The sequence below is a fragment of the Pyxicephalus adspersus genome, chromosome 8 (assembly GCF_032062135.1).
Source record: "Pyxicephalus adspersus chromosome 8, UCB_Pads_2.0, whole genome shotgun sequence".
Taxonomy (NCBI): domain Eukaryota; kingdom Metazoa; phylum Chordata; class Amphibia; order Anura; family Pyxicephalidae; genus Pyxicephalus; species Pyxicephalus adspersus.
In genome coordinates, this window is record NC_092865.1 from 41208310 (window position 1) to 41235364 (window position 27055).

General features: G+C 35.5%; 2 protein-coding genes across 2 annotated transcripts in view; both read right to left on the reverse strand.

The window, feature by feature from the left end:
* SELL (selectin L) overlaps nucleotides 1-4138 on the reverse strand; it is a 28458-nt gene extending 24320 nt beyond the window's left edge. Inside the window, exon 1 of the mRNA XM_072420152.1 lies at nucleotides 4012-4138. Coding sequence (XP_072276253.1) covers nucleotides 4012-4017 — 6 coding nt within the window. The 5' untranslated portion in view covers nucleotides 4018-4138. The remainder of the gene's footprint in view (nucleotides 1-4011) is intronic.
* A 746-nt stretch (nucleotides 4139-4884) lies between these two features.
* LOC140336794 (E-selectin-like) lies at nucleotides 4885-14026 on the reverse strand. Its single transcript, XM_072420150.1, has 16 exons — nucleotides 13946-14026; nucleotides 12981-13050; nucleotides 12327-12722; nucleotides 11985-12092; nucleotides 11693-11878; nucleotides 11214-11396; nucleotides 10748-10933; nucleotides 10284-10463; nucleotides 9294-9479; nucleotides 8988-9164; nucleotides 8303-8479; nucleotides 7632-7817; nucleotides 7394-7513; nucleotides 7136-7157; nucleotides 6971-7043; nucleotides 4885-6371 (listed from the first exon to the last, which is right to left on the reverse strand). Exons 2-15 carry the CDS (start codon nucleotides 13015-13017, stop codon nucleotides 6977-6979), a joined length of 2211 nt encoding a protein of 736 aa, XP_072276251.1. The 5' UTR covers nucleotides 13018-13050; nucleotides 13946-14026; the 3' UTR covers nucleotides 4885-6371; nucleotides 6971-6976.
* Nucleotides 14027-27055: the final 13029 nt, after the last annotated feature.

Below are 27055 nucleotides of genomic sequence, written 5' to 3' on the forward strand. Positions count from 1 at the left end.
GATATCCAAGCCTTGAGGCAGCAATGCTACATCCACTAGTTATCAAATTTTACATAAAACTTTTAAGTTGGCCATTCTCTATGAGAATATGGTGACTGGACTCCGCAGAACAATTAAAGTCTTCCAAAAGATTTGCACCTCCTTCAAGGACTATTATCTCCCTAGAGACTTTGATTACACCTTATTGGGTAAATAAATGTGCCTCCCCCATTTTGGGGGGCTATTTAGCGAGAGTTTGGCCTGTGCTATGCAGAATAGTTCTGGTCTCTTCCCCTCAACCCTTTCTTACCTAACTGTCTCACGTTTCTTTTTTCTGTTTCTTGTTTATTCAGTTTGCTGCCATTGCAGTCTTTTGACTATCACAATATATGTCTTAACCTTTAGTTGTCTCCTCCATTTTGAGAGATTATATCTTTATTTGGAGACATCTATAGTGTGATACTTGGTTGTCCTGCTCACATAACTGTGCCATCTGCCGCTAGGTGCAAATAGTTAACATTGTTTCATTTCCTTTTGTTTATCTATGTGTACTGTTTTGTTGTCTTTGGTACCACATAAAACTTTAATAAAAGGTTGGCATGCAGGCCTAATTACCTCCAAATAAAGTCAATAGAGTCACAAAACATTCAGCTTTTTGCCAGTCTAATAATGCTATATATTATCTAAGTGGTCTTTAGCAAAATATAAATAGTCAAATAATTGTGTTTGTGGAAAATGATACGCCTGGAGAGAATACACTTTCATCAGTGAAGCTGGATGACCCAGCACACCTGGAATGGATCTGGTCCAGGATTCAAAACATTTGCTAACAAATAGCAAATGATTTTTAAAAATCCATTCCATGTTTTCTGGATCACCCAGTTCACTGATGAAAGTGTATTCCCTCCAGCTCTGGAGAACGTTCATAAATCAGGGCCATAATCTACATGGACTGTTTCCCCAGCTTTTAACCTGAGTGTTTTAAAGCCCATGTTTGAAACTCCATTCACTCCAATATGCTAGGCACATTTTTGAGCATTTAAGAGCTTGCTGGTAACTGTTGTAAACACTTATAAATGCCTAAAAATGCACATAATCACTTCCATTGAAATAAATGGGAGCAAAGGGTCTACAGGCCTTTAAAAGCATTTTAAATGCCTGCTTTAAAAACCTAGACACTTTTACAAACACCCAAAAAAACTCCCACTTACAAACTGGTTCTGCTGTCGCTGGAAACAATAAAATCTCCAGCAACTTTATTCTAACCTGTGCACTTAGCCAGAGGCTTAGAGGGAGACAATCTGATACCTTTATTAGATGCTGCAGGAAAGTGGACTAATGCACGGGTTGGAAACAAAAATAGATAGGATATATTAAAGAGGATAAAAGACTCTTTACTGGAATGAGTGATAATGAACCTATTCACATGACAGGAGCTTAAGGCCTGATTTTTATGATAATACACATCATGTAAAAAAAATGAAAAATGCTGCTGTTGATATTTATTGTGACACTTCAGAAATATTTTCAGGCAGGCTAGTCATCTAGTCAAGTAACTGAAAGCACCCCTTTAAAGGTAATCTCTGGAAAATCTAATTGATAAATATTCCTAAATCTAAAGGATTTTTATACTCCCCTAAAACTGCTGTCATGTGAAGCTCCACTCCCAAGTCTTCACTTTTCTGTTGACAAGAGGTGGGGTCCTTCTTTGGGTGTCCATATTAAGGACTCGCTCAGGACCAAGAAGAGGGCTCAGAAGTAGTGATATTAGTGCAAGAGAAATATCTTTTAAATTCCATTTAAAGCTATTGGTCACCAGATATAAACATATGCTCATAACAACAGTTTCATCCTGAAACCAGACTGGGCCAGATGGATTTTCTCGTTGAAATTTTGGGGAAGGATCAGAACAAAATCTCAACTAGCACTGGTTCATATGTATGTATACATTAGCTCACATTCACATGAATAGGGCCTGATTTAATAAAGCTCTCCAAGGCTGGACAAAATACACTTTTATCAGTGAAGCTAGGCAATCCTGCAAACCTGGAATGGATTGCTTAAAAGTAATTTTCAATTTGTTAGCAATCGTTTTTAATCCTGGACCAGATCTTTGCCAGATTTGCTGGATTACCCAGCTTCACTGATTTAGGTTCAGAACTTTATTAAATCAGGCTCATTGTGCTAAATGGGAAGAGATACAGTGTATAATGTGTTACAAATTGTGTTTGATTTCAATAAAATATGCATCTTGGCAAAATCAAAAGTGTAGTTTAGGTCATAAAGCTCAAATATACCTCTAATTTACCTACATATACACTCGAGATGCTTAAAAACAAAAGATGTTAAATGTCTTTATTTCTAAAGCAGTCAAAGCCAGATAGAGAAGCCTTTACTGTGCCAGCACACTGATGTGGAACCCTTGCTGTCTGTGGGTAAGCAGATGTTTTTCCACAGAAGTCCAGCACTCCACCTGCTGAGTCATATCCAGAGCTCATCAGTCAGCAGGAAACATGCCGATTGCAGTAATATAGGTATAAATTAGTATGGGTTGTGCCAAACATCTGAAAAAAAACAGTGCTTTCACATAGAAACCTAAGGGGCAGCATGCTGACAGCGGGTAGGTGTTTTGTATGCACCCAAAATACTTTGGGCTTTTTTAAAGGCTCAATTAGACTTTAAAGTTAGGGTACATGATTGATAAATTATCTCCAAGTCATCCATGTCATTATGATCTAGATTAGATGTTTTTAATTTTTCTTTCACAAGTGGCCACAGTTTTAGCTTTAGCAGCACATTGACAAATATGAAATAGTTTACTATATTTTTTTACTACCATACAGAAGAGCTAGTTGACACTTGGTAGACTTTCAGTTGATGTGAAGATAAAGGGAAAATAGAGATGAGAGTAGTAGGGGTTTTTACTGAAAAGTATACAGATTAAAAGGATTAACTCATATTCCCAACAACAATGTGGATTTTAAAACAAAGTATAATCCTCACCCTATCTATTTCAGTGAGGTGGATAGGACTAGATACTAAATACATTTCTTCTGACTGAGTTTGTAGGCATAAATTCCAAAAAATAGAGTGAAGAGTAAATGTAGTTGGTCTCAAGTACCAACCTGTTTCACCTTATGAGCTTCCTCAGGGGACAGTGCGAACAATCAAATAGCTAGATGTGTCCAGTTATATCTAAATACATCTCTTCTTACTCTTGGATAGAGGAAGAAGAAGAAAGATTAGAGGAAAGATGAGGAAGCCAGTTGGGAACTCAATAAATGAGAAAATTGAAACAACTAAAATTGGGTAAATGAAACCTGCGTAGAAAGGAGAAACAGTCAACTGGTGACAAGTGAGAGGCAGTAGCCAGGTTTTAAAATCGTGGCGTCCAGAAATGTATAGATTTTGCAAGCATCACCACCAAAATATAAAAATTATGAAATGGGGAAGCTGAAGACTATGTGCATCGAATACCTTTTTTTTAATTGAGAAGCTTTTTTATGGAGATGAATCTAAGGAATGTACACTAACCCTTTACATTTAAAGTCTAATTTATTAAAATACAATAGGGAATAACCAAGAAATACAGCATATCTAGAAGCAACAAACATAATATATATTATTACTTACCAGTTCTTGCATGCAGTTTTAATTAGTGTTTTATTCGGTTTATTTTTTCTTTATTTTCACCTGGTGGTCCTGTCAGTAACCTGCTACTTTTCCTAGGATGACAACACTCATACTCCCACTCGAATCCCCACAATACTGTATCAAAGGAGTAATGGCATTGACACCCTAGGATAGGAAGCTCATCCTCCTATCTCCATAATAAAGGGGATAAAATGTAGTTCACAGAGAAATTTTAGAGATTTGTGTCAGTACTTAGATGTGCTAAGCTTACAAAAAACACTGCTGACACTTCATCTACATTAAATATATACTTCAAATGTATTTTGTGCAATGTAGGTTACAAAAAAAAAACAGTAAAAAAAGAAAAGATACATTACGGTAGGGAAAGCATGGACTTACCATCATGGTTTGCAGCTAGTATAGCCCTATATGGAACCTGAAAAGCAAACTGAGTCTTGCTGCTCTGCAATTTTAAAGTTTCAGCTCACTGGTTTAAAAGCTTTCATTGCACTTCCTGTTGTCACAAAGTTGTGAAATTTCCAACTGTCTTCTTTTGATATTTGTTTCTTTATAACATAGGAAATGTGATAACATTTCTTTAACCTATTTGTTTACTGAGTGAAGTAAATGTAAGATCTGACAAAATTGACTAATAAAATGTTCACAGTTTAAAAGAAATACAAAGAAGAAAAACAAAATAATGTATGTGTTTGCACCAATGCACCAATTAATTGCATTAGGGAGATAAGGAATTTACCAAGAATGATCACTGGTAAATTTACAAATGGAGTGAAGACTGTTCACCTGGAACAGTAAATGTTTAGTATTTAAACTAAATGTTATGAACGTCTCAGTCTGTATTTAGTTTAGCAAGCAAGACATAACAGATGTTTCTGCAGAACAACGCCACCACAACATAAGTGGCCAAACAGTGTACTACAGTCCCTGTATTGAAAATGCACCTCAGAATTCATGCCGGAAAACTGAAGGATCCGGATTATCGATGGCCAGATTTTCAATTGTCAACTGTATACATATATAGTGTTCGCTTTAAATACCCAATTATGTGTAAAAAAGCTAAAAATAATACATTTTTTCTAGAATATGACTAAATTCTGGAAATTAGCATTCACTTTGCGAGTGAGATGAGTGACCTCCTATACATGCCAATTTGGAGTATACAAACAACCTGCTGCTAATTTCTACACTGCAAATTTATAACTCAAAGTATACATTCTAGATACAAAATATTCACATTCAAAGTAGTTATTTCTGTGAAATACTTTATTCATATAAATGTTTTACAATAATAAAATTACCAAAAAATAAACCACATAATACAATAAATACATATAAATATTATAACAATACACACTTTAAACATTGTAAATTCAAGTGTTCTTTTACAATAATACAACATAATTTAATATTTATTAAAAGGGATGTATAAAAAAGTTCCAGTAGTAAGGTGATTATATAATAACTTCTGCTTAAGTCCTAAACTTCTTAGATCTATTTGTTTTTTTCTCTAGTTGCTGAATATTTTTTTTTTTTTTGTGACACGAGAAGATGATTCAGGTGATTTTTAAAGACATAAAATGTAGATAAAGGGCATTATTTCCTAGAAATGTTCAGATTCTTGTGGTTTTCATGAACCTGTTTTACAAAACAGGTTGCTTACAGTGATCCTTCAGAGCCTCATTTAAATTATTTAATATATATATTTTTGTATATATATGTAATCTATTTATTTATACTATTTTTGAGATTGTTCTGTCGCATTACATTTCAGTCTTCATTTGTGTTTATGGGCAAATAAAGCAAACAATATTGGTATGACATTGTGTGATTGTTTATAAATGTAACAGAAGAACACAAGTATGTGGATACAGACATTTGCTGTGACCAGACAGCTACAAAACTAGTATTTTCAGAGGCACGTTTACACAATCAATATGCCCCTATTCCTTTAATAAATAAACATAGTATCACAATATAAATGTATATTATCCCACAGGGATGACAGGACTTGTTTTACTGTTATAAACAGGTACATTGTTATTATGCTTTTAAGCATTTCTTATTTTCCAATATAGACAATATTACATTTGACATCATACATATTACACGAGCTGTTTGAGAATATGAATATTTTGCTCAATTATTGTTGTATTAAAAGACATTGTTCATGTCACTACAAGTGACACAGCTTGGTATAGAAGGAAAATCAAAGCTGAAAGTAGAAAAGTCTCAATACTGAGGGTGAATAAATTAATACCTTTTATGTGAACATTGTAAGTTCACTAATGTTAGTGATTGAGTGTGCTAACCTATTTTAATAACTCAATCATGTGCAAGCAAAAAAACTATGTTTTGAATAGTAATTTTTTGCAGACATGCATGTGATGTGCAACGATATTACACACACTAGTTATTACAATCTGCTTGGATAGTTTTAATCCTTGTTTAGCAACTATCAAGGGTCATCACATAAGCTTCTATGGCTACATGTTCTACTTCTAAATAAATAAACCCCCATAGCATGTTCATATTAGTGCACAGTCATTTCTCTATTCTAGAAGTGTTACATTAGTAGTAACTGGATGGTTTATATTTGTCTGATCAGAATTCTAAATGTGAACATTTGCAAGATGTAAATGACAGCAGATCTGTAAAATACAATAGTACCATGTTTGCATCATCATATACATATTAGGTCTGAAAATAACGCATCGCTTTGGTTCAACAATTCTGTAAACCTGTAAAATACCAAAAGTAATATCCTATTAATATTCATACTATTACAATACATTATTATTTACAATGTATTTTTAGAAAATCTAAAAATGACGGTAGCATTACATAAATCCAATGAGCAAACCCTTACTCTACCCCTATGAAAAGATTTTGTATTGTAAAGGAATCAAAATCAATGGTCAAAATACTATACTCTGTAAGCTTTTCAAACATTGCAAACTTTATGAGGGTAAACAGGCACTTCCACAAACCTGCTTAGTTTTTTCCACAGCACGTTGGCACCCCAAAACCCAGTGTGGTCTAATATCAAAGTAACAATCAGATCTAATCTAAACCTTCAAAAATAATAATCAGCTTAACCCTATAATACCTTTGCTTTAACTGTAGCTATGTCTTAATTGTATCATAACCCAAATACCCCTCCACCAAAATAGTAAAAGACTGCACTGTAATAAATCTAAAATAGCATGCCACTTAAAATATATTGTACATTGTGTCAAATACAACTCATTGGAAGAAATTATTTTATCTGTCCATTTACTAATAAATTCCTACTATATCCATTTAACTTAAAATGTATATCTTTGATAATTTTCCTCACCGTTTTTTATACGATATCACTGCCATCGCTGGTATTTTGGTAAACACCTGTTGCTTCAAGATTTTGATAACTGCTGTAAAGAGATGAATATGTATATTAGAGATCTTTTTTTTATAACATAAATAAATATTCAAAGTAAATTCAGCATAGAAGCTATTAACTTACCTTGATGGGGTAAATTTTTTTGCTGTGGAAAAAAAGAAGAAAATGTTATTAATTAAAATTAGAATCGCTACTTATAAAATTCCATGTTGCTTTTAAGACTATTTAAGCAGTACTATGAGCAGTGATAATGTACAATGACAATAGTATCACACAGGAAGATTTCAGCTAACTGAAATTAGACCAGTGAAGTGTAAGCTACTGCATTGTTTTTGTTCTACTAAATACAGAAATTTTTTTTTTTTTTCAAAATGATCTTACCTGTTTTACGGGCACGTTTTACAAGCCATATAAGAAGGCCGGCAGCTGACATGACAGAGGCACTTGTAGAAGCAGCTCCTATCGTTAGGTATGTTTGGGAGGCGGTTGGCCTATTTACTACTGCAACATTAAAAAAATGAAAGGGACTTAGGATTAAAAAGATTCAAAACAAACAAATCACACAAAAAGGATAAAAAAACTGTAATTAATATTTCTTTTTGTTTTTATTTATATTTACCTTCACATGTTGGAGGTTCTGTACTCCATCTTCCACTGCTGTCGCATTTAACAGTTCTTGTTCCATTCAGTAACAAATCATACCCACAGTCAAATGTACACACAGATCCATACTCGAATTCTCCTGAAAGGTGAGTACAATTGATACTCCCCAATGATGGAGCCATAAGAACTTCACATTTTAAAGCTGTGAAAGTAATCAGAAAAGATATTACTTATCAACCATGTGCAAGTAAAGACAAATATTGAATGGATGTATTGAAGTTTGAATCATCCCTAAGTCTGTCGTTTCAGGGTAGGTTGGAATATGTAAAAGTTAACATTTACACACATGTGCTATTGTTGATAAATGCCTTGTGTTGTCTAGCTCTCTATCTGGTCCCCCTGAAACACATATGTTGGTTATGTGTAAAGTGTTTCGGAACATAACCACACAGCAGTTTTTTGTTGATAAGTCAGAGCTCTGCAGGAAAAATTCTACAATCTCGTTATGTCAATGGCATATTGTGAGCCTGGTAAGAGGTTGTTCTGCTCAATGTTTCCATCCATTCTTTATATATACCTAATCATGCATTAGGACATGATACCATCTAGTGAAGCTCCATACCAATATGTAGAGGTTTTGTAGGGTGGGTAAGAACATAATCATGCATGTCATAAATTGAAAATTACCTTCACATCTGGGAGGAACTGATGTCCATTTTCCAGAAGATAAACAACTGAGATTAGATGATCCAATCAATGTAAAACCTTTCCGGCAGGTAAAAGAACATTGTGATTTATATCTGGAACCTTGTTGGCATTTTATCTCTCCATTATCGGGAACAACAAGAGGTGGACATTGTACAGCTGCAATTAAGAAACGCATATGTTAGCCCACAAACTGCTAGCATTTTAGATACTTTTGTGTAAAGTGATGATAGAAAAAAAAATCTATAAAAGGGTTTCTGTGAGCTTGGTGAATCTATACAATGGTAGAAGTCAAAAGCACTAACATTATAAGTAAATATATTCATACCTACCCCAACTATTTAGTTGAAGACACTGGATTCCAATCCAGTGTCTTCAACTAAAATGTTAGGGTGTGTGTGAATATATTTACTTTGGGAATAGGTGAAAAAGAACTACATTAGGAAGCTAAAATTGTTCCTCATAAAGATAGGTTCCAAGATGGGTTGGATTCTTTATGACTTAAAGGAACAATTTTAGCTTCCTAAATGTAGTTCTTTTTCACCTATGCCCAAAAGTTGTTAGTGTTTTTATTTTTTCCAAAATATTTATAGCCATATGACTCATATAATATTCTACACTATAGCACAGTATATGGTACTGTTTACAATTTTAGCATTCATTTTACCTTGACATATAGGTACTGACGATGTCCACTTTCCAGAAGACAAACATTGGAGATGTGACGATCCAACCATCTGAAAGCCATTTGCACAGGAAAAAGTGCATTTTGATTTATAGTTTGATCCATTAGGGCATTCTATATGACCATCGTTCGGAGCTACCAAAGAGGAGCACTGCACAGCTACAAATACGAAAAAATTGGACCATTTTAATATACCAAAATTACCTTTCATGTTTATTTTGCATTATATATATTAATATGATATGTATAAATTCATGTAATATCGTCTAACAAGAATTTTGTTGTTACCTTCACATTTTGGCACTCCTTCTGTCCACTGACCCGGAGCAGCACAATGTATTGTGGGCGATCCTGTCAGTGTGAACCCTTCAGTACAACTGAAATTACAGGTAGAATTTTGTGGAAGCATTTCTCCAGAATCTGTGCAACTCATGGTTCCATTCTGCAGCTCCTCTGGGATCTTGCATTGGATAGCTGATAAAAATAAATGTATAATATGAATCATCAACAAAACAACTATTTGTATTACAATCTTGCACTATTTCACTAATATGTGGCTATGTGCATTTAAGTAACATATTTTAGTAGCTAATGGTTAAAATGCTGTCAATTTTTTTACCCTGTTAGGAACAATTATTAGACACATGGGGACTAAGGCTACATACACACTTACAATAGTTCTCGTCTGATAATAAGCTCAGGGCTGATATCGGACGAGAATCTGGCGAATCTGGCATGTATACAGTCGGTATTCATTGGAAAGGATCGTAAAAGATCGTTTCCAACGACAATTATTGCACATGTGTATCCAAGTTTGGGAAAGACTACCACAGGAAATCCTTGGTGAACCAGAAAACATGAAATGGATCTGGTCTAAGTACTGAAAAAGTTTCACAATTAATAGCAAATATTCTTAGGAAATACAATTTAGGTTTGCTGAATCATCCAGGTTCTCCCATGATAGTCTAACTTCTCCAGTACTGGAGAGTTTTATTAAATCAGGCCAAATGGAAGAAAAATGGAATCTCTATATAAAACTAAGGGAAAAACCTTAGATCACGATTGTAAGTGTATTCTTTAAAATAGCTTTAACTTTAGATAAAGTTTAAGTGTTTTGTGTGATTGGTAACTACTGTACAGAGGAGGCATTTGTTTCTTTACATATCTACAAAGGCCAATGCATTACATTTTTAGTTAAGACATAAGGGAAAATGTTACCTATAACTTGGGTATATTAGATGGATTTATGAAGTTTGCAACATTAGGGTATATTCCTACCTTCACATTTTGGAGGTTCTTCTGTCCACTGATCAGGAGCTATGCATATTGTTTCATGAGAGCCCACCAAGGTAAATCCTTCATTACAGGAGTACAAACATGAAGACTTATAATTTAGAATTTCTTCATTGCATTCCATTGTTCCATTTTGTGGTACATCTGGGCGATGGCACTGAATAGCTGAACAAGGAGAAATTGTACATGTAAAAAAAGTATATGTCAAAATGAAAAAGATATAATTTTATCTTATTAAAAAACCCTGCAAGTACAGGGTCTGTACAGGGTAATGATGTCAGGCTAGGCAAGTTGTCCTTGCTAAACTGCTGACTCCCCAAATGACCTCCTCCCTGTGCACAACATAAGGAGTTACATTTATTAGTTACCCCATTCTTTATTTATTGGTTAATCTCTATCCTCACTTATACATGATTTGGGAGAAAAGCTGTGAAAAGTGACATGTTTACCTTCACATTTTGGAGGCTCTTCTGTCCATTGATTTGGAGACATACACATTGTTGATGGAGACCCAACCAAAATAAACCCATCATTGCATCTGAAATTACACCTAGATTTATATGGTGACATTTCTTCATGGTTTGAACAATCCATTACTCCATTTTCTGGTTCTTCAGGACGTTTGCACTGAATAGCTAAAGAAGAAAAAACAAACAAATATTCATTAAGGTGTGTATAGGAAATGTGCTTGTTACAATCATAATACCTGCACTGCACCTAAAAAGAACAATGGTAACATAATACATTAAATAACAAAAATATTAATACAATTTAAAAATAGGTGGTGCGTGCACCTTTTAAAAAAAAACTAGAATTGTATATACATGATAATGCATCAATCTATCTTTTCTGTATTTATGGTTTCCAGATTGTCACTATTACAATGAATATGTATTTATATCTACTAGAACCTACCATTGCATTTTGGAGGTTCTTCCGTCCAATCACCAGGAGACATACAAAGTACTGAATTGGAACCCTCAAGTGTGAAACCATCATTGCAGCTGAAATTGCACATGGACTTATCTGGCAGATTTTCTCCATCTTCTGAACATGTGATTACTCCATTCATTATCTCTGGACGTTTACATAGAATTTCTAAACAACAATGAACAAAGTTTAGTTTTGCATCTCCTAAAAAAATCTTCAATGATGTAAAAAATAGCTACAATATTAAGAAAGATTTAATTAATTTGGGAATGTCACACAATATCACTTCAATTATCCAAGCATGTGAAAATAAAATATTTTTTTCATCCGCTCGTGATTGGATAATTGAAATGAATATTCACAAAATGTTTGCTGTGAACATTCACAAATCTGTAAGTAAATCATCCTTTTTTACATCCTTGCTGTTTTTTGTAATTAAAAAGTTTCATAAAGTGTGCATTTACCTTTACAATATGGAATCTGAGTTCCCCAATCTCCATCTTTAGTGCAACAGACATTTTCTGAGCCAACCAAGGCATATCCATCAGAACAGTTAAAATGACAATTTGACTGATATTTAAAGATTCCATTAACATCGGAGCAATTCACTGATCCATGGTCTATGCCGTTTATTTCTGGACAAGTGACAACTGAAAATAAAGCAACAGATTTATTACATTCGGCTTTTAATACTTAGTTAGATGAGAATATCACAACACGCTTAAAATTAGTAATATTGCTGAAAATCATATTTACCATGTTCACATTCATCTCCATAAAAGCCTTCATAGCAGTTGCAAGTGTAGTTATTAATAGTTTCAATACATTCTCCATGGTTGTTGCAAGACGATGAATGACAAGAGGCTGAACATAAAAAAATGCATACTAGTTAGGAAAATGATTTGCAAATTGTGATACTACTTTCCATGTTGGTCCTGACATATTATTTGTTGACATGAGGATGGCTTTGTTTTACTTTCTTTACTTTACTTCTTAATAATTTTTTTAATGTTATTTGATCATTGTTATCATACTACAACATACAAGTCTCATCTAAAACACTTTATAAGTGTTTGGTTTCTTGGAATAGTTTCATACCTGTGTAGCACAAAGCAGCCTTTTTTTTACTGCAGGGTTCATCATTCCATTTTCCTGAATCGTAAATCCGCTTCACGTACATCTCTACACAGTCTTCATCTTTTTTATCACTTAGGTTGTTAGGTTCATTTGTGGCCCAGTTTTCAGCTTCAGGTGTGAGTTCTTTCTCAGTACCAACCCAGGTCCATTTGCCAGTGGTTTTATTTTTTCTAATGCCAATCCAGTAATATGCTTTGTTGTACGGCAGTGTACTGTTCAGATGCTCAATTTCTTTTAGGTTTTGGATTGCCACCAAAGAAGTGTAATGTTCTGTACAATATTTAAGGGCACTTTCATAGTTCATATTATTTGTTGAATAATGGTAGGTCCAGCCTTTTACAGGAGATAGTGCAAACCCTGTAATTAATAACATAATTTGTGTTTAAGATTTAGTACACCAACATTTCCCAACATCATTAGTGTTTGTCCTTCATTTTCTACAAGATTGTTTTGTTCATTAGCATTGAAAAAATGCTGTCCTTGATTTTACAATTACCTTATAAATTAGGATATTTTCAAATAAAATACAGTGTGATACTATTCAGGTACAGTTTAAAGGCCCTTCCTAATAAATATTTAAATAAATATATGCAGCAATGTTATGTAGTTACTTACCGTACACTGTTAGGAAAAGAAAAAACAAATATTCCATCTTCAAAAGTTCAGTAGAAAATAGGACAATTTTCTGCAACAAGAAAAAATAAGGATATTCAATTAGTATTTATTTTTTAAGAAATCAATCGACTGGGGATCATTGGATATGCAGCCAAAAAATAGGTTTGACAGATTGCATCAGAAAAAAAATGGGCTTGATTTATTAAAGCTCTTCAAGAATGTGTAAGATAGACTGTCCTATAATTGAAAACATTTGCCATTTAATAGCAAATGGTTTTTATGAAATATTTTCTAGATTTGCCGGATTGCCCAGGTTCACCCATGATAGTCTATCTATAAAACAGGGTAACTGCAATTTCCCTAAACATTCCCTGGTGGGAATAAATTACTGTCATTGATACCCAAAGACCTGGAAGATGTCACATGAGAATGTTTGAGAAAATATTTGATTCTCTGTTATATAAATTGAACCCTATGACATATCAGCCAAAAAAAGTCTTTTGCTTTTTAATGCTTTTTTAAGTAAACTGCTGTAATAAATACTCTGCTAATAGATTTTATTTGTATGACATAGTAGCATCACAATTTGATGTTATTCAGTAGATTTTCCAGTGCACACAAAACATTATATACAAAGAAGAAAACAGCTTCATATGATTTATGTAGTAACTAATGATGTGTCTTACTATTGGTTTAAAATAACTAAATGTCACATTTACTAACAGTGGGCAAAGAAGAACAAATACACCAGCAGAGTAAAAAAAAAAAAAAGAACATAAAACCCTAATAGACTGTATTAAGCCCATTATTGTCACACACAGATATCTAAATTGAATTGATATGTGGTATCCGATTAATGTAGATTGCTGTAATATGATATCCATCTCAGTTGCCATATCCATAGAAAATAAAGCATCTATACCGAATACTGACACAAAAGAAGTGCTTCAAATTGATATACTCACTAATTTATCTGTAGAAATTCTTGAATGGGCAGAGAACACTTAGAGCTGGGAGTCTTTCAAAGTTCCTCTATTTCCAGAAGGAGTAACTCAGTAGTGGGCCACATGTCTTTTATATGCACTGCGGAAGGCTGGCTATTAATTTACATACAATACAAGGATATTTCCCTGACCAGAAACAAATTACAAGCTGAGCCAAGGAATTTCCCTGAAAAATTCCATACGATAAAATAGTTTGTTGATAAGTCTGTTTCCTAAACAATGCTTTGGAGTTTTACCAGTAAATCAGTATATTCCAATGAAGTTTTTGTTAAATATAAAAGTGGGTAATTGATTCAATATAATTAATTAATTTACTATGTCACATTAATGTAATTATGTTTGATTTGATTTTAACATATTACCTTTATGTTAGTAAAATGGTATGATGATAAATATATATATATATTTTTTGTGTTGGGTAGGTAGTTGCCAAATGAAAAAAACTGTAGAAAAAATATGGATCCTACTACTCAATAATGCAACCAATTGTAAAGAGAGAAATTACATACCAGAGTAGTTTATAAATAATGTAATTTTTTGTGGATAGAGATGTAAAGGACAAAAAATACCTTAATAAGATAATGAAAAGAATACTCTAGAAACAATAAAATTAAATGAAATAAAATAAAAACAGTCCATGCCACAAATTTCAAAGTGACAAATGGTAGTCAATCAAAATGAATTGTGTTGTTTGGTAAACCGCCATCTATATAAATTGTCTGGGATTTTGGTTGTTGGTAGCTCTTTCGAGTTAATGGTAACATAAGTAGTTTACTGACGTGTTTCCCGCTTTCAGCCACTTTCAGCTGAATACCTTCCAATCACTATGAACCACCGTATCTACACTAACTTTATACAGGACCAACTAGATACAATAGTGCCCAGCAAACACTTGCAGTAGTTTTTTATCACCATCATGTGTTTCCCATGATTATAATTTAGGCCAAAAGGTGCAGGGTGCTAAATAGTTATATGGACTGAGATGGGAAGAGGAGGGAAGGGCAAAAGTCCCCCAAAGAACAGGACACAACTATGAAGAGAAGCAGACAAATAATTCTCCAATAAGGTAAATTACCTTGGGTAATTCAAGTGTAAATTGATAGGAACGTATTATTGTATAGGACCTACTTATTACTATTGACCATAGGAGAGGCATAAAAAGAGGGTAGATGATACTGGGGACAAAAAAGGGAAAAACAATTCTGTGCCACCAAAACAAAAAAAGTTCCTAATAAAAATGAATGGTAATTGAAATGAAAGTATTTTATTTTATTTCAAGCAAGTATTTCTTTGTCTTTTATGTATCTATAAGAACCGATATCTTTATCCATTAAATACTCCAGTGGGATTTTTCTTCTTAGATTTAGACGATTACCCAGGTTCACCAATGAAAGTGTATCTTCTCCAGTCTTAGAGAGCTTTAATACATCAGGCCCAATGTAATAATCTACAGTATGTTTGTTTTAAAAGAATGTATTTTTCTAACGGAAACCAAAGTAAAACTGCAGTTTTACTTTGGTGTAAGAAAAACTAAATTCCCACAGGTACCTCTTACACCCCAGTAATTTTGATTACAATACTAGTGGTTTTGGAATGTACCTGAAAACTGGGCAGTTAGCCTAAAAGGTTTAATACACATATTTTCACTTTAATTTCTGAAAGATTTTGCAAACATTTCCTCAAAATAAATCTTTCAGTTTAACTCATTCCTTTTGATTAACATACTGAGGTCTAAGGGAGCGAAGAATGTACAAAGCCCCACTCCCTCGTCTCCTAAACATGTACAGTATTTAAACAAAGACAGATGGCATTAGGTGATGATATTAATATACTCTATAAACATTGAGGTCGATTTTAGTTTGTCAATCAAATCTGGCAAAGCAGAAAAAAAGGTGCATTGGTCTTCCAAAAAGGCACCCCTGAATATGGGGGGATTTTTAAACATTTCAAATTAATTGTCTTTATAAGATATTTCCAAAGTTATAGAGAGTTCCTAAAATATCCTTATGGAAACTACTCAAATGATCTGAGATTTGCCAGTTAAAGACCTTTGAACTGTTCTGCTAACCACTAACAAGACTGCTGGAGTACTAAAGAAAAACTATTAACACTTCCAAGAAGGAAGGAAGTAACAGCAATGACAGCTGGCGTTTCCCTGCCTCCTGGCAGACCTGATGTCTGCTGCAGCCATCAACGGGCATATATTCTTGGGTGTAGTTCCAGTAATCTAAGAAAACTCCTATGAAAGCAAAAAAATGGAAACTTTTTTCCTTTATATTTGGCCTTACAACAATAATTATGTATGATAATAATCAAAATTGTACAACGGATATTGTCAAATAAACTGATGCATTTCCAAAGACTAAAAACTAAATATTAATATGGTTCTGTTTGAAGGTAACTCCTGAGATAGCTTAAGATAAATGTAATATCTAATTATTGACTTATTTTATTAGTATTTTTAAATACTTGGAATTTTATTTGGCCAGACTTCAACAATGAATACAAAGTCCCTTCCAAAATTTAAATATTTTAATAATATTTTAAAACAGTTTTTTTTTGTTTGTGTAGACTCTACAATGTAAATACAAAATAAAATTGTGTTAGATAGCTAATATGGCATGCGGTGCCATGGTTCTGTCTATACAAAGTATAATTGTGAGCAACATTCTACCAAGAGAAGATTGGTATTTATTAGTAAATAACTTACTAAGGTACCTCAAAGCTATCACTAACAAATCTATACTTCCTTAGATTCCAGGATGTATTGGTAACAACAAAAAATAGTTTTAAAAAATCAATAATACATTAAAGAGTCATGTTGTATTGAGTATTTTGCTTTTCTTATGTATTCATATATGTGTGCAATATGCCATGTTTTTCTATGAGAGCAGACCCTGGTCATCTGCCAGTCCTTGAAGTGGAACTAAACCTCACCTGTTACCTTTTCCTAGTTGCTATCTTTGGACATCTTGAGTGGCCAGGATGATGTAAGGATAACAAGTCGCATGCTCACTCAGTCCTGCAGAGATGTTTTTGGTTTGTTGGCAGCCAACAAGTTGTACGGAGTATTCAGGCAGGTAAGAATGCTTATTGCACAAGGGACATCACCTGTCCTTTCCTGCAATACAGTCTTTCCTGATCATAAAATTTTAAAGTAGAGCTTTAGTTCTGGTTGAATGTAAACAACAGTAAATGTTTCTACACTGTTAGAAACCAATTGTAACCCAACTTTAGAATCTCTGTTGTCCTGTTTGAGGATGTGGTAGGTTAAATAACTTTGCAATACAAGCAGATACAAAAGTCAGAGATAGCTTGGATCAGTCTAGGTGGTTAACACTGAGTCTAAGGCTGCATACTGTGCAATAATTGTGGTTGGAAAGGATCTTTCAGGCTCCTTTCCAAGGACAAACGACTGCACGATGCATAAACAAGCTCTGTACATACAGCACCGTTCTGCTCTATGGAGATGGGAGGGGGAGAATGAGGGAGCAGCACCCCACTGCGCTCTCTCCCCTTCACTACCATTACAATAATTCGTAGTCCATCGTCCGTGGATCTGCCAGGACGGACAATGGGCGACGAGCGGCGTACACACGCTGGATTCTCGTTTGATATCAGCCCTGAGCCGATTATGGGATGAGAACCATTGCGTGTGTACGTAGCCTTAGTATAAGGTCTGACTAATCTACAGTGATAGTACAGACACTAATTGGATACAAAGCCAGAAGAGAATTCTGTACCATCAATTTGCAGGTAATCCTAGCTTTGTCAAAGTAACAAAGAAAACCAAGTATCTCAGCTTCTTCTACACTGGAAAAAATCTCCACATTTGTGAAACATCCAAGTCATTTGTGAGTATACCGATTCAGGTTTTCAATGGTGGACTAGTCCACATAGTTGAAAATGTTTTTTTTTCTTATATTACTCTTTACATTTACCTGCACCCATATAAGATGTTTTCGATTGTCCCCATTTCCTCAGGAGTTGCAAGTTTAATTTTTTTTGTACTTTTGCCCTTTTATTGGAATTTTATTTTGGTTAATTGGTTTATTGCATTTAGTATTCTACCCCCTGGCCTGGCTTCAGAGACAGGTGTCTCTGTTAGTAATTAGGAAAAGAGAGAATAGATAACAGTAGGTTTTTTTGTTGCAATTACATTGTTTTCAAGTGATACAAAGTCAAACGAAGATAGGTTTTTACATATGAAGATTAAAGGTCCATGACCTGGACAGTTAGCTATACTATTCCTATCTACAAGTTCATAGGAGTGAGTCGCTGATGAAGGGATCAAAATCATATTGTAGGATTCCTGGTCTCAATGATCCCGACATGTTTCGCTTTATTGACTTCCTCAGGGGAGAGACACTAAGGATAAACTTGTACCAAGAGGAGTTCATAATAAAGAAAATTAGAAAAATAGTATTTATAACATCTGATAGGTGTCAGAAAATGTACATTTAAAGGGTTTTATACATAAAGGTTCAAATACATTGATAGGGTGGATAGGGATCAGTATTGTATCAAGTGGTATTGGTTTCCTCCATGATGTCTCCTATGTCTCAACATTGATACTGTCTCCCACACAAACATAGACATTCTCTCTTGGAATGTGGCAGGATTTAATAGCCCACAAAAACATGTTTTTTTTTACAAGAAACACATTGGAAAATGAGTGATGGGGCTAACTTGGGAGATTCTTGGATTGGAGAAGTTCTTGCCACAATGTATAAAACTAAAAAGAGGGGAGTGGCTATCCTTATCCACAAAGATGTACCGCATCAAATTCTCTCAGAGTTAGACGAGGAAAGTACTGGAGGACTGTTTATTCGCTATGTAAGATATATGTGCACAATGGTAACACCTTGCAATTTTATACTCGACTGTTGCAGAAAATTGCTGGATGGGCAGTATCCTAATCTAATTTTGGGAAAGGGGGTGATATTAACACTATTCTTGATCCTGCAGTTATCAGTTCCTACACATTCAATAGATTGTACAATACTCTTTAGTGGATGTTTGAATCCCACCAAGGGAAATTATACTTGCTACTCTAATATACATACCTCTATTTCCAGGATTGACCACGTCTTTGTTAGGGAGTCCCTGTTTTCCAAGGTTTCTCATTCATCCATAACTGAATTCACCCTTTAAGACCATGCCCCTGTGATGTTGACCCTAAAACTCTTTTAATTATTTAAAAATACCCGGACCTGGAGATTCCAGAGTCACCTAATTCGCCTGACAAATTTTGTGAAACACCAATGGGCAAATAGTTTGAATAATAACTTGGAACATTGGGACTCCAAGGTATTGCTGTGGTGTACAATAAAAGTGGTCATGAAGGGATATATTATGGAGTATACCCACAGGAAAAAGCAAAGCATATCACTCACAATCTATGGAATTATAAGCTAATGTAGTTACAGCATATAGGAAATATCTTAAACAGAGGCACAGCCACGTTTAAGCTGGTGTGGCAGGAAGTGGTCAAAAGTCTAAATGCACATGTAGCATCTAGAGTGGAGTCTAAACTCCATATTCTCAAACATAAATTTTACAGATGGGGCAATCATGTGGATTCCCTATTGGCTAAATGAATGAAACCCTCCAGGACTAAAGGTTATGTTATGAGTGTAAAAGATCCTCATGTTGTTTTACACATTGCTCAGGATAAAATTAATAAGATTTTTGAAACGTACTACCAATCATTGCCCTCCAGACCTGATATGTAAATGCTCACAGAGGAAATTATCCCCTACTAGCTGAAGTTCCTAATTTGATTTTAATCCATAATACCCTGTTCCCAGATTTTAATGAGGCCCGTACTGACCTATTACTTAAGAGGGTAGGGATTGCTCTTTGTTATCATCCTACAGACAAATTTCCTTGGTAAATTGTGATTTTAAAATCCTGGCTAAATTAATGGCTAATAGGCTTCAGTGATTTTTGCCCACCTTACTCACTTCCCACCAACTAAGCTCTCTGAGGGGAAAATACTCAACAGTAGGGGTCTGCACTGGGGTCAGCTACTACAGTGGTGTTGTTTATAGCCAGATCAAAACATACTTACCAGTCATCTTACAACTTTTATTACAATATAGATTTTTATCGGGATATGCTATCAATTTGGAATTAGACCAAGGTTCTGAATTTACATTCATGTGCTATGATGAGTTGAAATCATCAGCACCTTTTTGTGTGGTGCAAGGATATATTACAGTATTTAACCCAGTTAAACTATACCACCTAAATATTCTGCTGCAATGGTCCTTGGTTAAAGATCAGTTAGAGAAACAGAATCACTTAAAACTTTTGAAACTTGGAAGAATTAGCTTAATTAAAATCATATTTCCTAAAATTTTGTGCACTCTGCAAATGTTACCCGTAGTAGTTAGGCCATCAGAGTTGCAAGATATTTACAGAGTCTTTTGTTTGTTTGTTTGGGCTGGAAATAGGGCTCTTTTTTTTTTCATATTACGCTCTCTTACACTTACTATTTCTGTTTTATGTATAATTTTGCCACTATGTTTATTAATGTTAATATCAGTTTAGTGTTATCGCATTAAAGAATGAAAAAGAACTGAAACCTCTTATTCAATAAATGATTTCAATTTTATTTGCCACATCCCGATATAATCAAATATTATGAAAACAGAAAAGGAATGGAGGAAATTTGTTGGCAATGTTTACATCAGTTTCCAATAATTCACAAAATTTGTATTAACATTTTTACCTTTAATATAAATCCTTAAAAACAATAAATTACATGAAATATTTGTGATTTCTAATATAAACAATGTACAGCTAACATTATAACCACAAAACCTCTACACGTTTTGTGAGACTTGCCCACTTCTTCAGGAGGGGATTGGTTCTACAATGAGAAAATATACATAAATACATATTATAAAAAATTCATCAACAAGTTTATATAAAGAACATAATCACAATATATGCAATAATTACCAATTTAAAAAAAACTCCCCTCAGACATAGAGAGGTTGTAGAGCAAGCGGAACAAGGCAGCACGGGATGTAGCGTCAGCAACTTGGGACTTTCTATGTTTGGTCACAAAACTAATCTCTTCTCTGTTTTTTATCTACATTCCACAAAATACTTGTTTTACTAACCAGAAAATCAGACATAATACACTCCCTTATACCACTGTGCTAAAATGTTCCTAAAACAAAACTCCCAAAACTTCATTGTTTGCATATCTACTCGAATAGAAGTGTACATATTTTCAAGTTGAAGCAAACACCAAGCCAAAAAAAAAGATGGATCTCTCCACCCCTGTATTGTCTTTCGTGGTCTGAATGCTATCGCAATTAAGAATCGCTACCCACTGCTGCTCATCCCTGAGCTTTTTGACCAAATTAGACCCCTGAGGCGCCTACAACCTAATCCGAATCAAGGAAGGGGACGAATGGAAGACAGCAATAAACACCATAGATGGGAATTTTTAATACCTAGTGATTCATTTCGGTCTCTGTAATGCCCCGGATGTCTTCCAACACTTTGTAAAATTTGTTTTTCGTGACCTGTTCTGCATTTTTGTTGTCGTTTATCTGGATGACATTTTGATCTTCTCCCCTGACTTGTCCACACACAGATAGCATGTCCGTTTGGTTTTACAACAGCTCGGAGACAATAAGCTCAATGCTAAGGCAGAGAAGTGCCTGTTTAAATGCCCACAGATGCGCCTCCTGGGCTACATTGTTTCTAAGGAGGGTCTCTTCATGGATCCCGAGAAGGTGATGGCCATTTCCAACTGGCCACTACCCTGCGGTCACAAGGCTACTCAGTGCTTCCTGGGGTTCACCAACTATTACCGGCAATTCATCAAAAATTACTCTATGCTGGTAGCTCCCATCACTGCACTGACCTGGAAGGATGCTGACCCTAAGAATTGGCCTCCTAAAGCTGTTTAGGCCTTTCATGCCTTAAACCAAGCCTTTCTTTCAAGGGAACTCCTTGCCATCAAGCTAGCCCTGGAAGAATGGCACTATCTCCTAGAGGATTCTCCTCACATGGTCACTATCTTCACAGACCAAAAAAATCTCCAATACTTACAATCTGCTCGTCGCCTTAACCCCCGGCAGGCTTGTTGGTCATTGTTTTTCTCCCTTTTTGATTTTGTTATCACATTTAAACCTGGTTCTTCTAATTCCCGAGCTGATGAACTCTCCTGCTCCTTCGATCCACAGGATTCTGAAACCACTGCTGGACCAGAGTTCATTATCCAACTGCCCCATATCCTTCCCTTGACTTCTATCCAAGAATCCACTATTCTGGCTGGTAAAACCCTGGTGCCTCCCCAACTCCGTACCAAAATGTTACATTGGGCACATGACTCCAAGCTCTCTGGCCACCCAGGCATACACAGGACCTTTACATTCCTCTCCTGTAAGTACTGATGGCCCAATCTTCACAAGGATGTGACAGACTATGTCAAAGCCTGTGCTGTCTGTGCCCAAACAAAGTCTGCTACCTGCGTTCTGCGGGACCACTTCTTCCACTACCTATTCCCAAAGAACCTTGGACTCATCTATCTATGGATTGCATAATGGATCTTCCTCCTTCTGATGGCTGTACAGTTATTTCGGTGGTTGTGGATAATTTTTCTAAAATGGCCCACTTTGTACCTCTTCCAGCTCTAACATCTGCTGCAGCAATGGTGCCAGTCTTCATTCAGGAAATTTTCAGTATGCCCACTAGTATTGTGTCAGATCATGGGGAGCAGTTTACTTCCCACTTCTGGAAGGCTTCTGCAAATCCCTGCACATCTCTGCAGAATTCTCTTCAGCCTATAATCCGCAGACTAATGGGCAGACAGAGAGAGTCAATCAGTCCTTGGAGCAAAATCTTCGGGCCCTGGTATGAGCTCACCATGATGACTGGGTGACTCTGCTACCTTGGGCAAAGTTTGCTCATATTAATCATGTCTGCACCAGCACCAAGGAATCTCCATTCTTCATCATCTACAGCAAACATCCTCGCCTTCCGTCTCCTATACCCAGCTCTGCCGATGTACCCGCACTAAGTGCCCTGCAGAAGGACTCAACAGTATTTGAGCTTCAACCTCAGAGCACCTAAAACCCTCAGGGTCTTGGTACAAGAAGCTTGCTGATCAGGGTCGTCATAAGGCGCCTCTTTTGCAACCTGGGGATAAAGTCTGGCTCTCCACATGGAACATTCATTGCAAGGTTGCAAGTTTGCTCCATGGTTCATTGGACCTTATGCCATTTCTGCCAAGGTTAACCCAGTTTGCTATAAGTTCCCTCACATCTCAAGCTGCCCAATCCCTTTTATGTGGATTTGCCTAAGCCGTTGGTCCTGAACCGCTTTTCTCATCCCTCTCCGCTGGCTACTTCTTCACCTGATTCTTCTCAGGAATATGAAGTCCATCAAATTCTGGATTCCAAGTTTTCTCGCAAAAAGCTTATGTGCCTAATTGATTGGAAAGGTTTTGGTCCTGAGGAAAGTTGGTGGGTTCCAGCTACAGATGTGTCTGCACCTCTTCTTGCGTAGAAGTTTCACCTTTGTTTTCCCCTTAAACCTGGTCCCCGGTGGGTGGGGAGGACCTGTAAAAGGGGGGGGGGGGGTAATGTCACACTAACCTCTTCCTCACTAAAGCGCAGGCATCCCTCCCCTGTGCATGCTTTCAGTTCTGAAGCTGGGTGTGCCTCTGTTTCCAAGTTTTATCAATTCTGTTCAATTCGGTGGCTAATCAAAAGATAGCCTCTTGATCAGCCCTAGCTATTTAGCTGACTCACAGACTGCACTTTGTGTTCAAGTGCAACAAGTCTTCACTAGTGGCTCGAGCTCCCTAGTCTTTGATCTAGTTCCTGTTCACATGTTGCTTCATCCAGTGTTTCCTGTGTCCAGCTCCTGCGTTACCCCTCGTTGTCCAGTCTGTTGGTTCCCAGCCAACTTCCATGTGCTTTTCCAGTGTTCCTGTCTGTCTGTGGATATCCCTGCATCACCTGTACCTTCTGTCGCTTCCAGTGTCTCCTGTGTTCCCTGTGCCCGCAGTGGCCTTTGTGTGCGACCTGACCTCTCTTGCTTGCTGCCTGCCTCGACCCTGGCTTTCCTTGACTATCCTTCTGCATTGTGATTTGGTACCGTGCTTTGCCCACCTTGGTGTGCCGAAGGACTGCAACCTGGCAGTAACCAGCAGCTCAACATCCTCACCATCAGAGGCTCTGGAGAAAACCTGGTTACTGCTTAAACTCTGCCCCTTGGCCCTTCTCAGGGCTCACACCACCTCTGTGCAAGCCATAGCACCCCTAGTGGTCCTGTCTCTCCGTGCGTGACAATTAGGATCTATCTGGGAGTACCAATCCTTATTGTGCAATATTTCCCAACACATATCTTTATATTGTTTCACATCTATGACCACTATATTACCGTCTTAATCCAACGGTTTTATTACTTTTGTCGGATTATTTTGAAGACTACGCATTGCCTGTATTTGTGCCACAGACAGGTTCCTATTTCTTATATAGGAGTTGTCCAATAGATTCACGTCATTCATCTCTTGCTGTACAAACAAATAAATATGAGAATTCTGACGTAGGTCAGGGAACCTTGTTGATCTAGAGCAAAAAGATGTAGTTGCCTTACTGATAATACTTGCATTCATGGGGTTATGCACTTCTTTCTGACATTCTGTCTATATCAGTAGAGAGATTACTCTCACTGGTAACATTTTCCTGCCACAATTCCATTAAATCTTTTAGTAATCGAAAGTCAGAGGCATCAAAATGTTCACACTCTGTTACAAGTTCTCGATGTCCATTGGTAGTTTCTTCTTTGTTTGCAAAGAGTGCCTTGTAAAAAAAGGTTCCTTGCAAACAAATGAACATCCTTTACTTTTTACTTTTTAGGTGCTAAACCTGTCAAAAGTATTTGCCAGACAAAAACTTAAACCTAGTTCCAATACTCGTATTTCAACTTCAGTCAGTTTATATTTAGATAAATTTACCAAATTTAATTGGTGGTTGTCGGTATTTTTACTGCATATTGGTACATAGGACCTACCTTTGGAGTGGTTCCCATTTTCAAGCAGTGTGGAGTGTCTAAAAAATTAGTGTGGGGTAAGGTTCCTTGTTAATTGTCACAGTTGCGTGTATTAGTTTCAAGTGTTTGGATTAGATTGGACATAAATTGTCATCACTATGTGGGATTACAAATACACAGGGTTGTCATCACTTATTATTCCTAATACAGATCTGAAATATGGTTATAGTCAATTTTTCTTGTATATTGATAAATGGAAGACATCAAATACTTTATTTATTTCATTTTTCTCTTTTTTGGCCTGGTGTTTGCTTCAACTTAAATATATGTACACTTTTGTTCTAGTAGGTATGCGAACAGTGAAGTTTTGGGATTTTGTATTTAAGCACGTTTCAGCACGGTGGTGATTTTCTGGTTAGTAAAACAAGTATTTTGTTGAATGTAGATAAAAAACAGAGAAGCGATTAGTTTTGTGAACAATCATAGAAAGTCCCAAGGTGCTGATGTGACATCCTGCGCTGCCTTGTTCCGCTTGCTCTACAACCTCTCAATGTCTGAGGGGAATTTTTTTTTTTTTAATCGGTAATTATTGGATATATTGTGATTATGTTGTTTATATAAACTTGTTGATTAATTTTTTTAGTATGTATATATGTATTTTTTCTAATTGTAGAACCAATCCCCTACTGAAGAAGTGGGCAAGGGGTTTTGTGGTTATAATCTTAGCTGTACATTGTATTAGAAATCACAAAAAATGTCATGTAATTTATCATTTTAAAGGATTTATATTAAAGATAGATATTTTATTACAATTTTTGTTAATTATTGGAAACCAATGTAAACATTGCTAACAAAGTTCTTCCATTCCTTTTCTGTTTTCATAATAATCAGTTTAGTGTTATATTTTTATTTTATCAATATGTGTACCATACATTTAAACAGCACCAAATATGGTTTATATTTTGTTGATTTTGAATTTAATTTTAAATTAATATTGGTTATTTTTTTAGCTCGAATGAGTTTGATTTTTTTTGTGGCCCCTGGAAAACATTGACTGTTTTACTTTTTTGATCAGTGCAGTTTAATATATATAATTTTTAGGCATTTTTCTGTCACAAAAATTTTACACATTGCACCCATAGTTCCCTACTTTAGTCAGAATTTGCCGACAGGATGCCCACATAATTAGTGTGGCATTTTGAAGACTGCGAGAAAATACCAGAAAGACTTTCCATCCCAATTTAGGGCTTTTAGTGTCTGCCAGTATAACAGATATGCTGGAGTACTTTATGCTATTGAATCATTGGTGACTCACCTGGGGAGGGTAGGGATGCGACTCTGTACAGCATGTACTATTTCCACATTTCATAGCTTATATTCTGTTTTTTTTCCATTCCTCAGACTGGCAGCGCCTTGCGCTTTAGGTGCTATTGTGTGATGTGACAATGATCTGTCATTACTCATGGCTCGTGGGAGATACCAAAAAAGATTTTATTCTTCTTCCTTTGGTGCCACACTATGTCTTGGCCACTCAAACTGTTTGGGTACTATAATTCTCAGCCACTTTGGAGATTTCCACTGAAAATGTTCAATTAGGTATAAGTAAAATGTCTTGTAGTGGCATTTTTGTTCTTGTGATTCATTTAAAACTTAGCTTTGGGGATTTGTGTATATAGTGTAAAATTGTACATATACATTTTTTTGTATTTACTTGGACAGTATCCAATACTGTTCTAGAAGTGGTGTTTAATGTTAAATTAATAATCGCTTCTATCAAAGTGATAAGTGTTTATTTTATTATAATTACATATAACAAACATTTCTCTCATTCTGAAGGGTTTTTATTCCTGTCCATTTTTATTGAATATGTATACTTATTAAGGTCTATATAAACAATATTATATATGCATAGGATGTATTTAGATACAATTGAATATCCAGATGTACATTAGAATATACTTTGAACATTACATTTATTAGCCAAAACTGCTTTCAGAACACCTTGGTTGGTATTGTGTTAATTTAATTCTTTTAAATTTAATAATT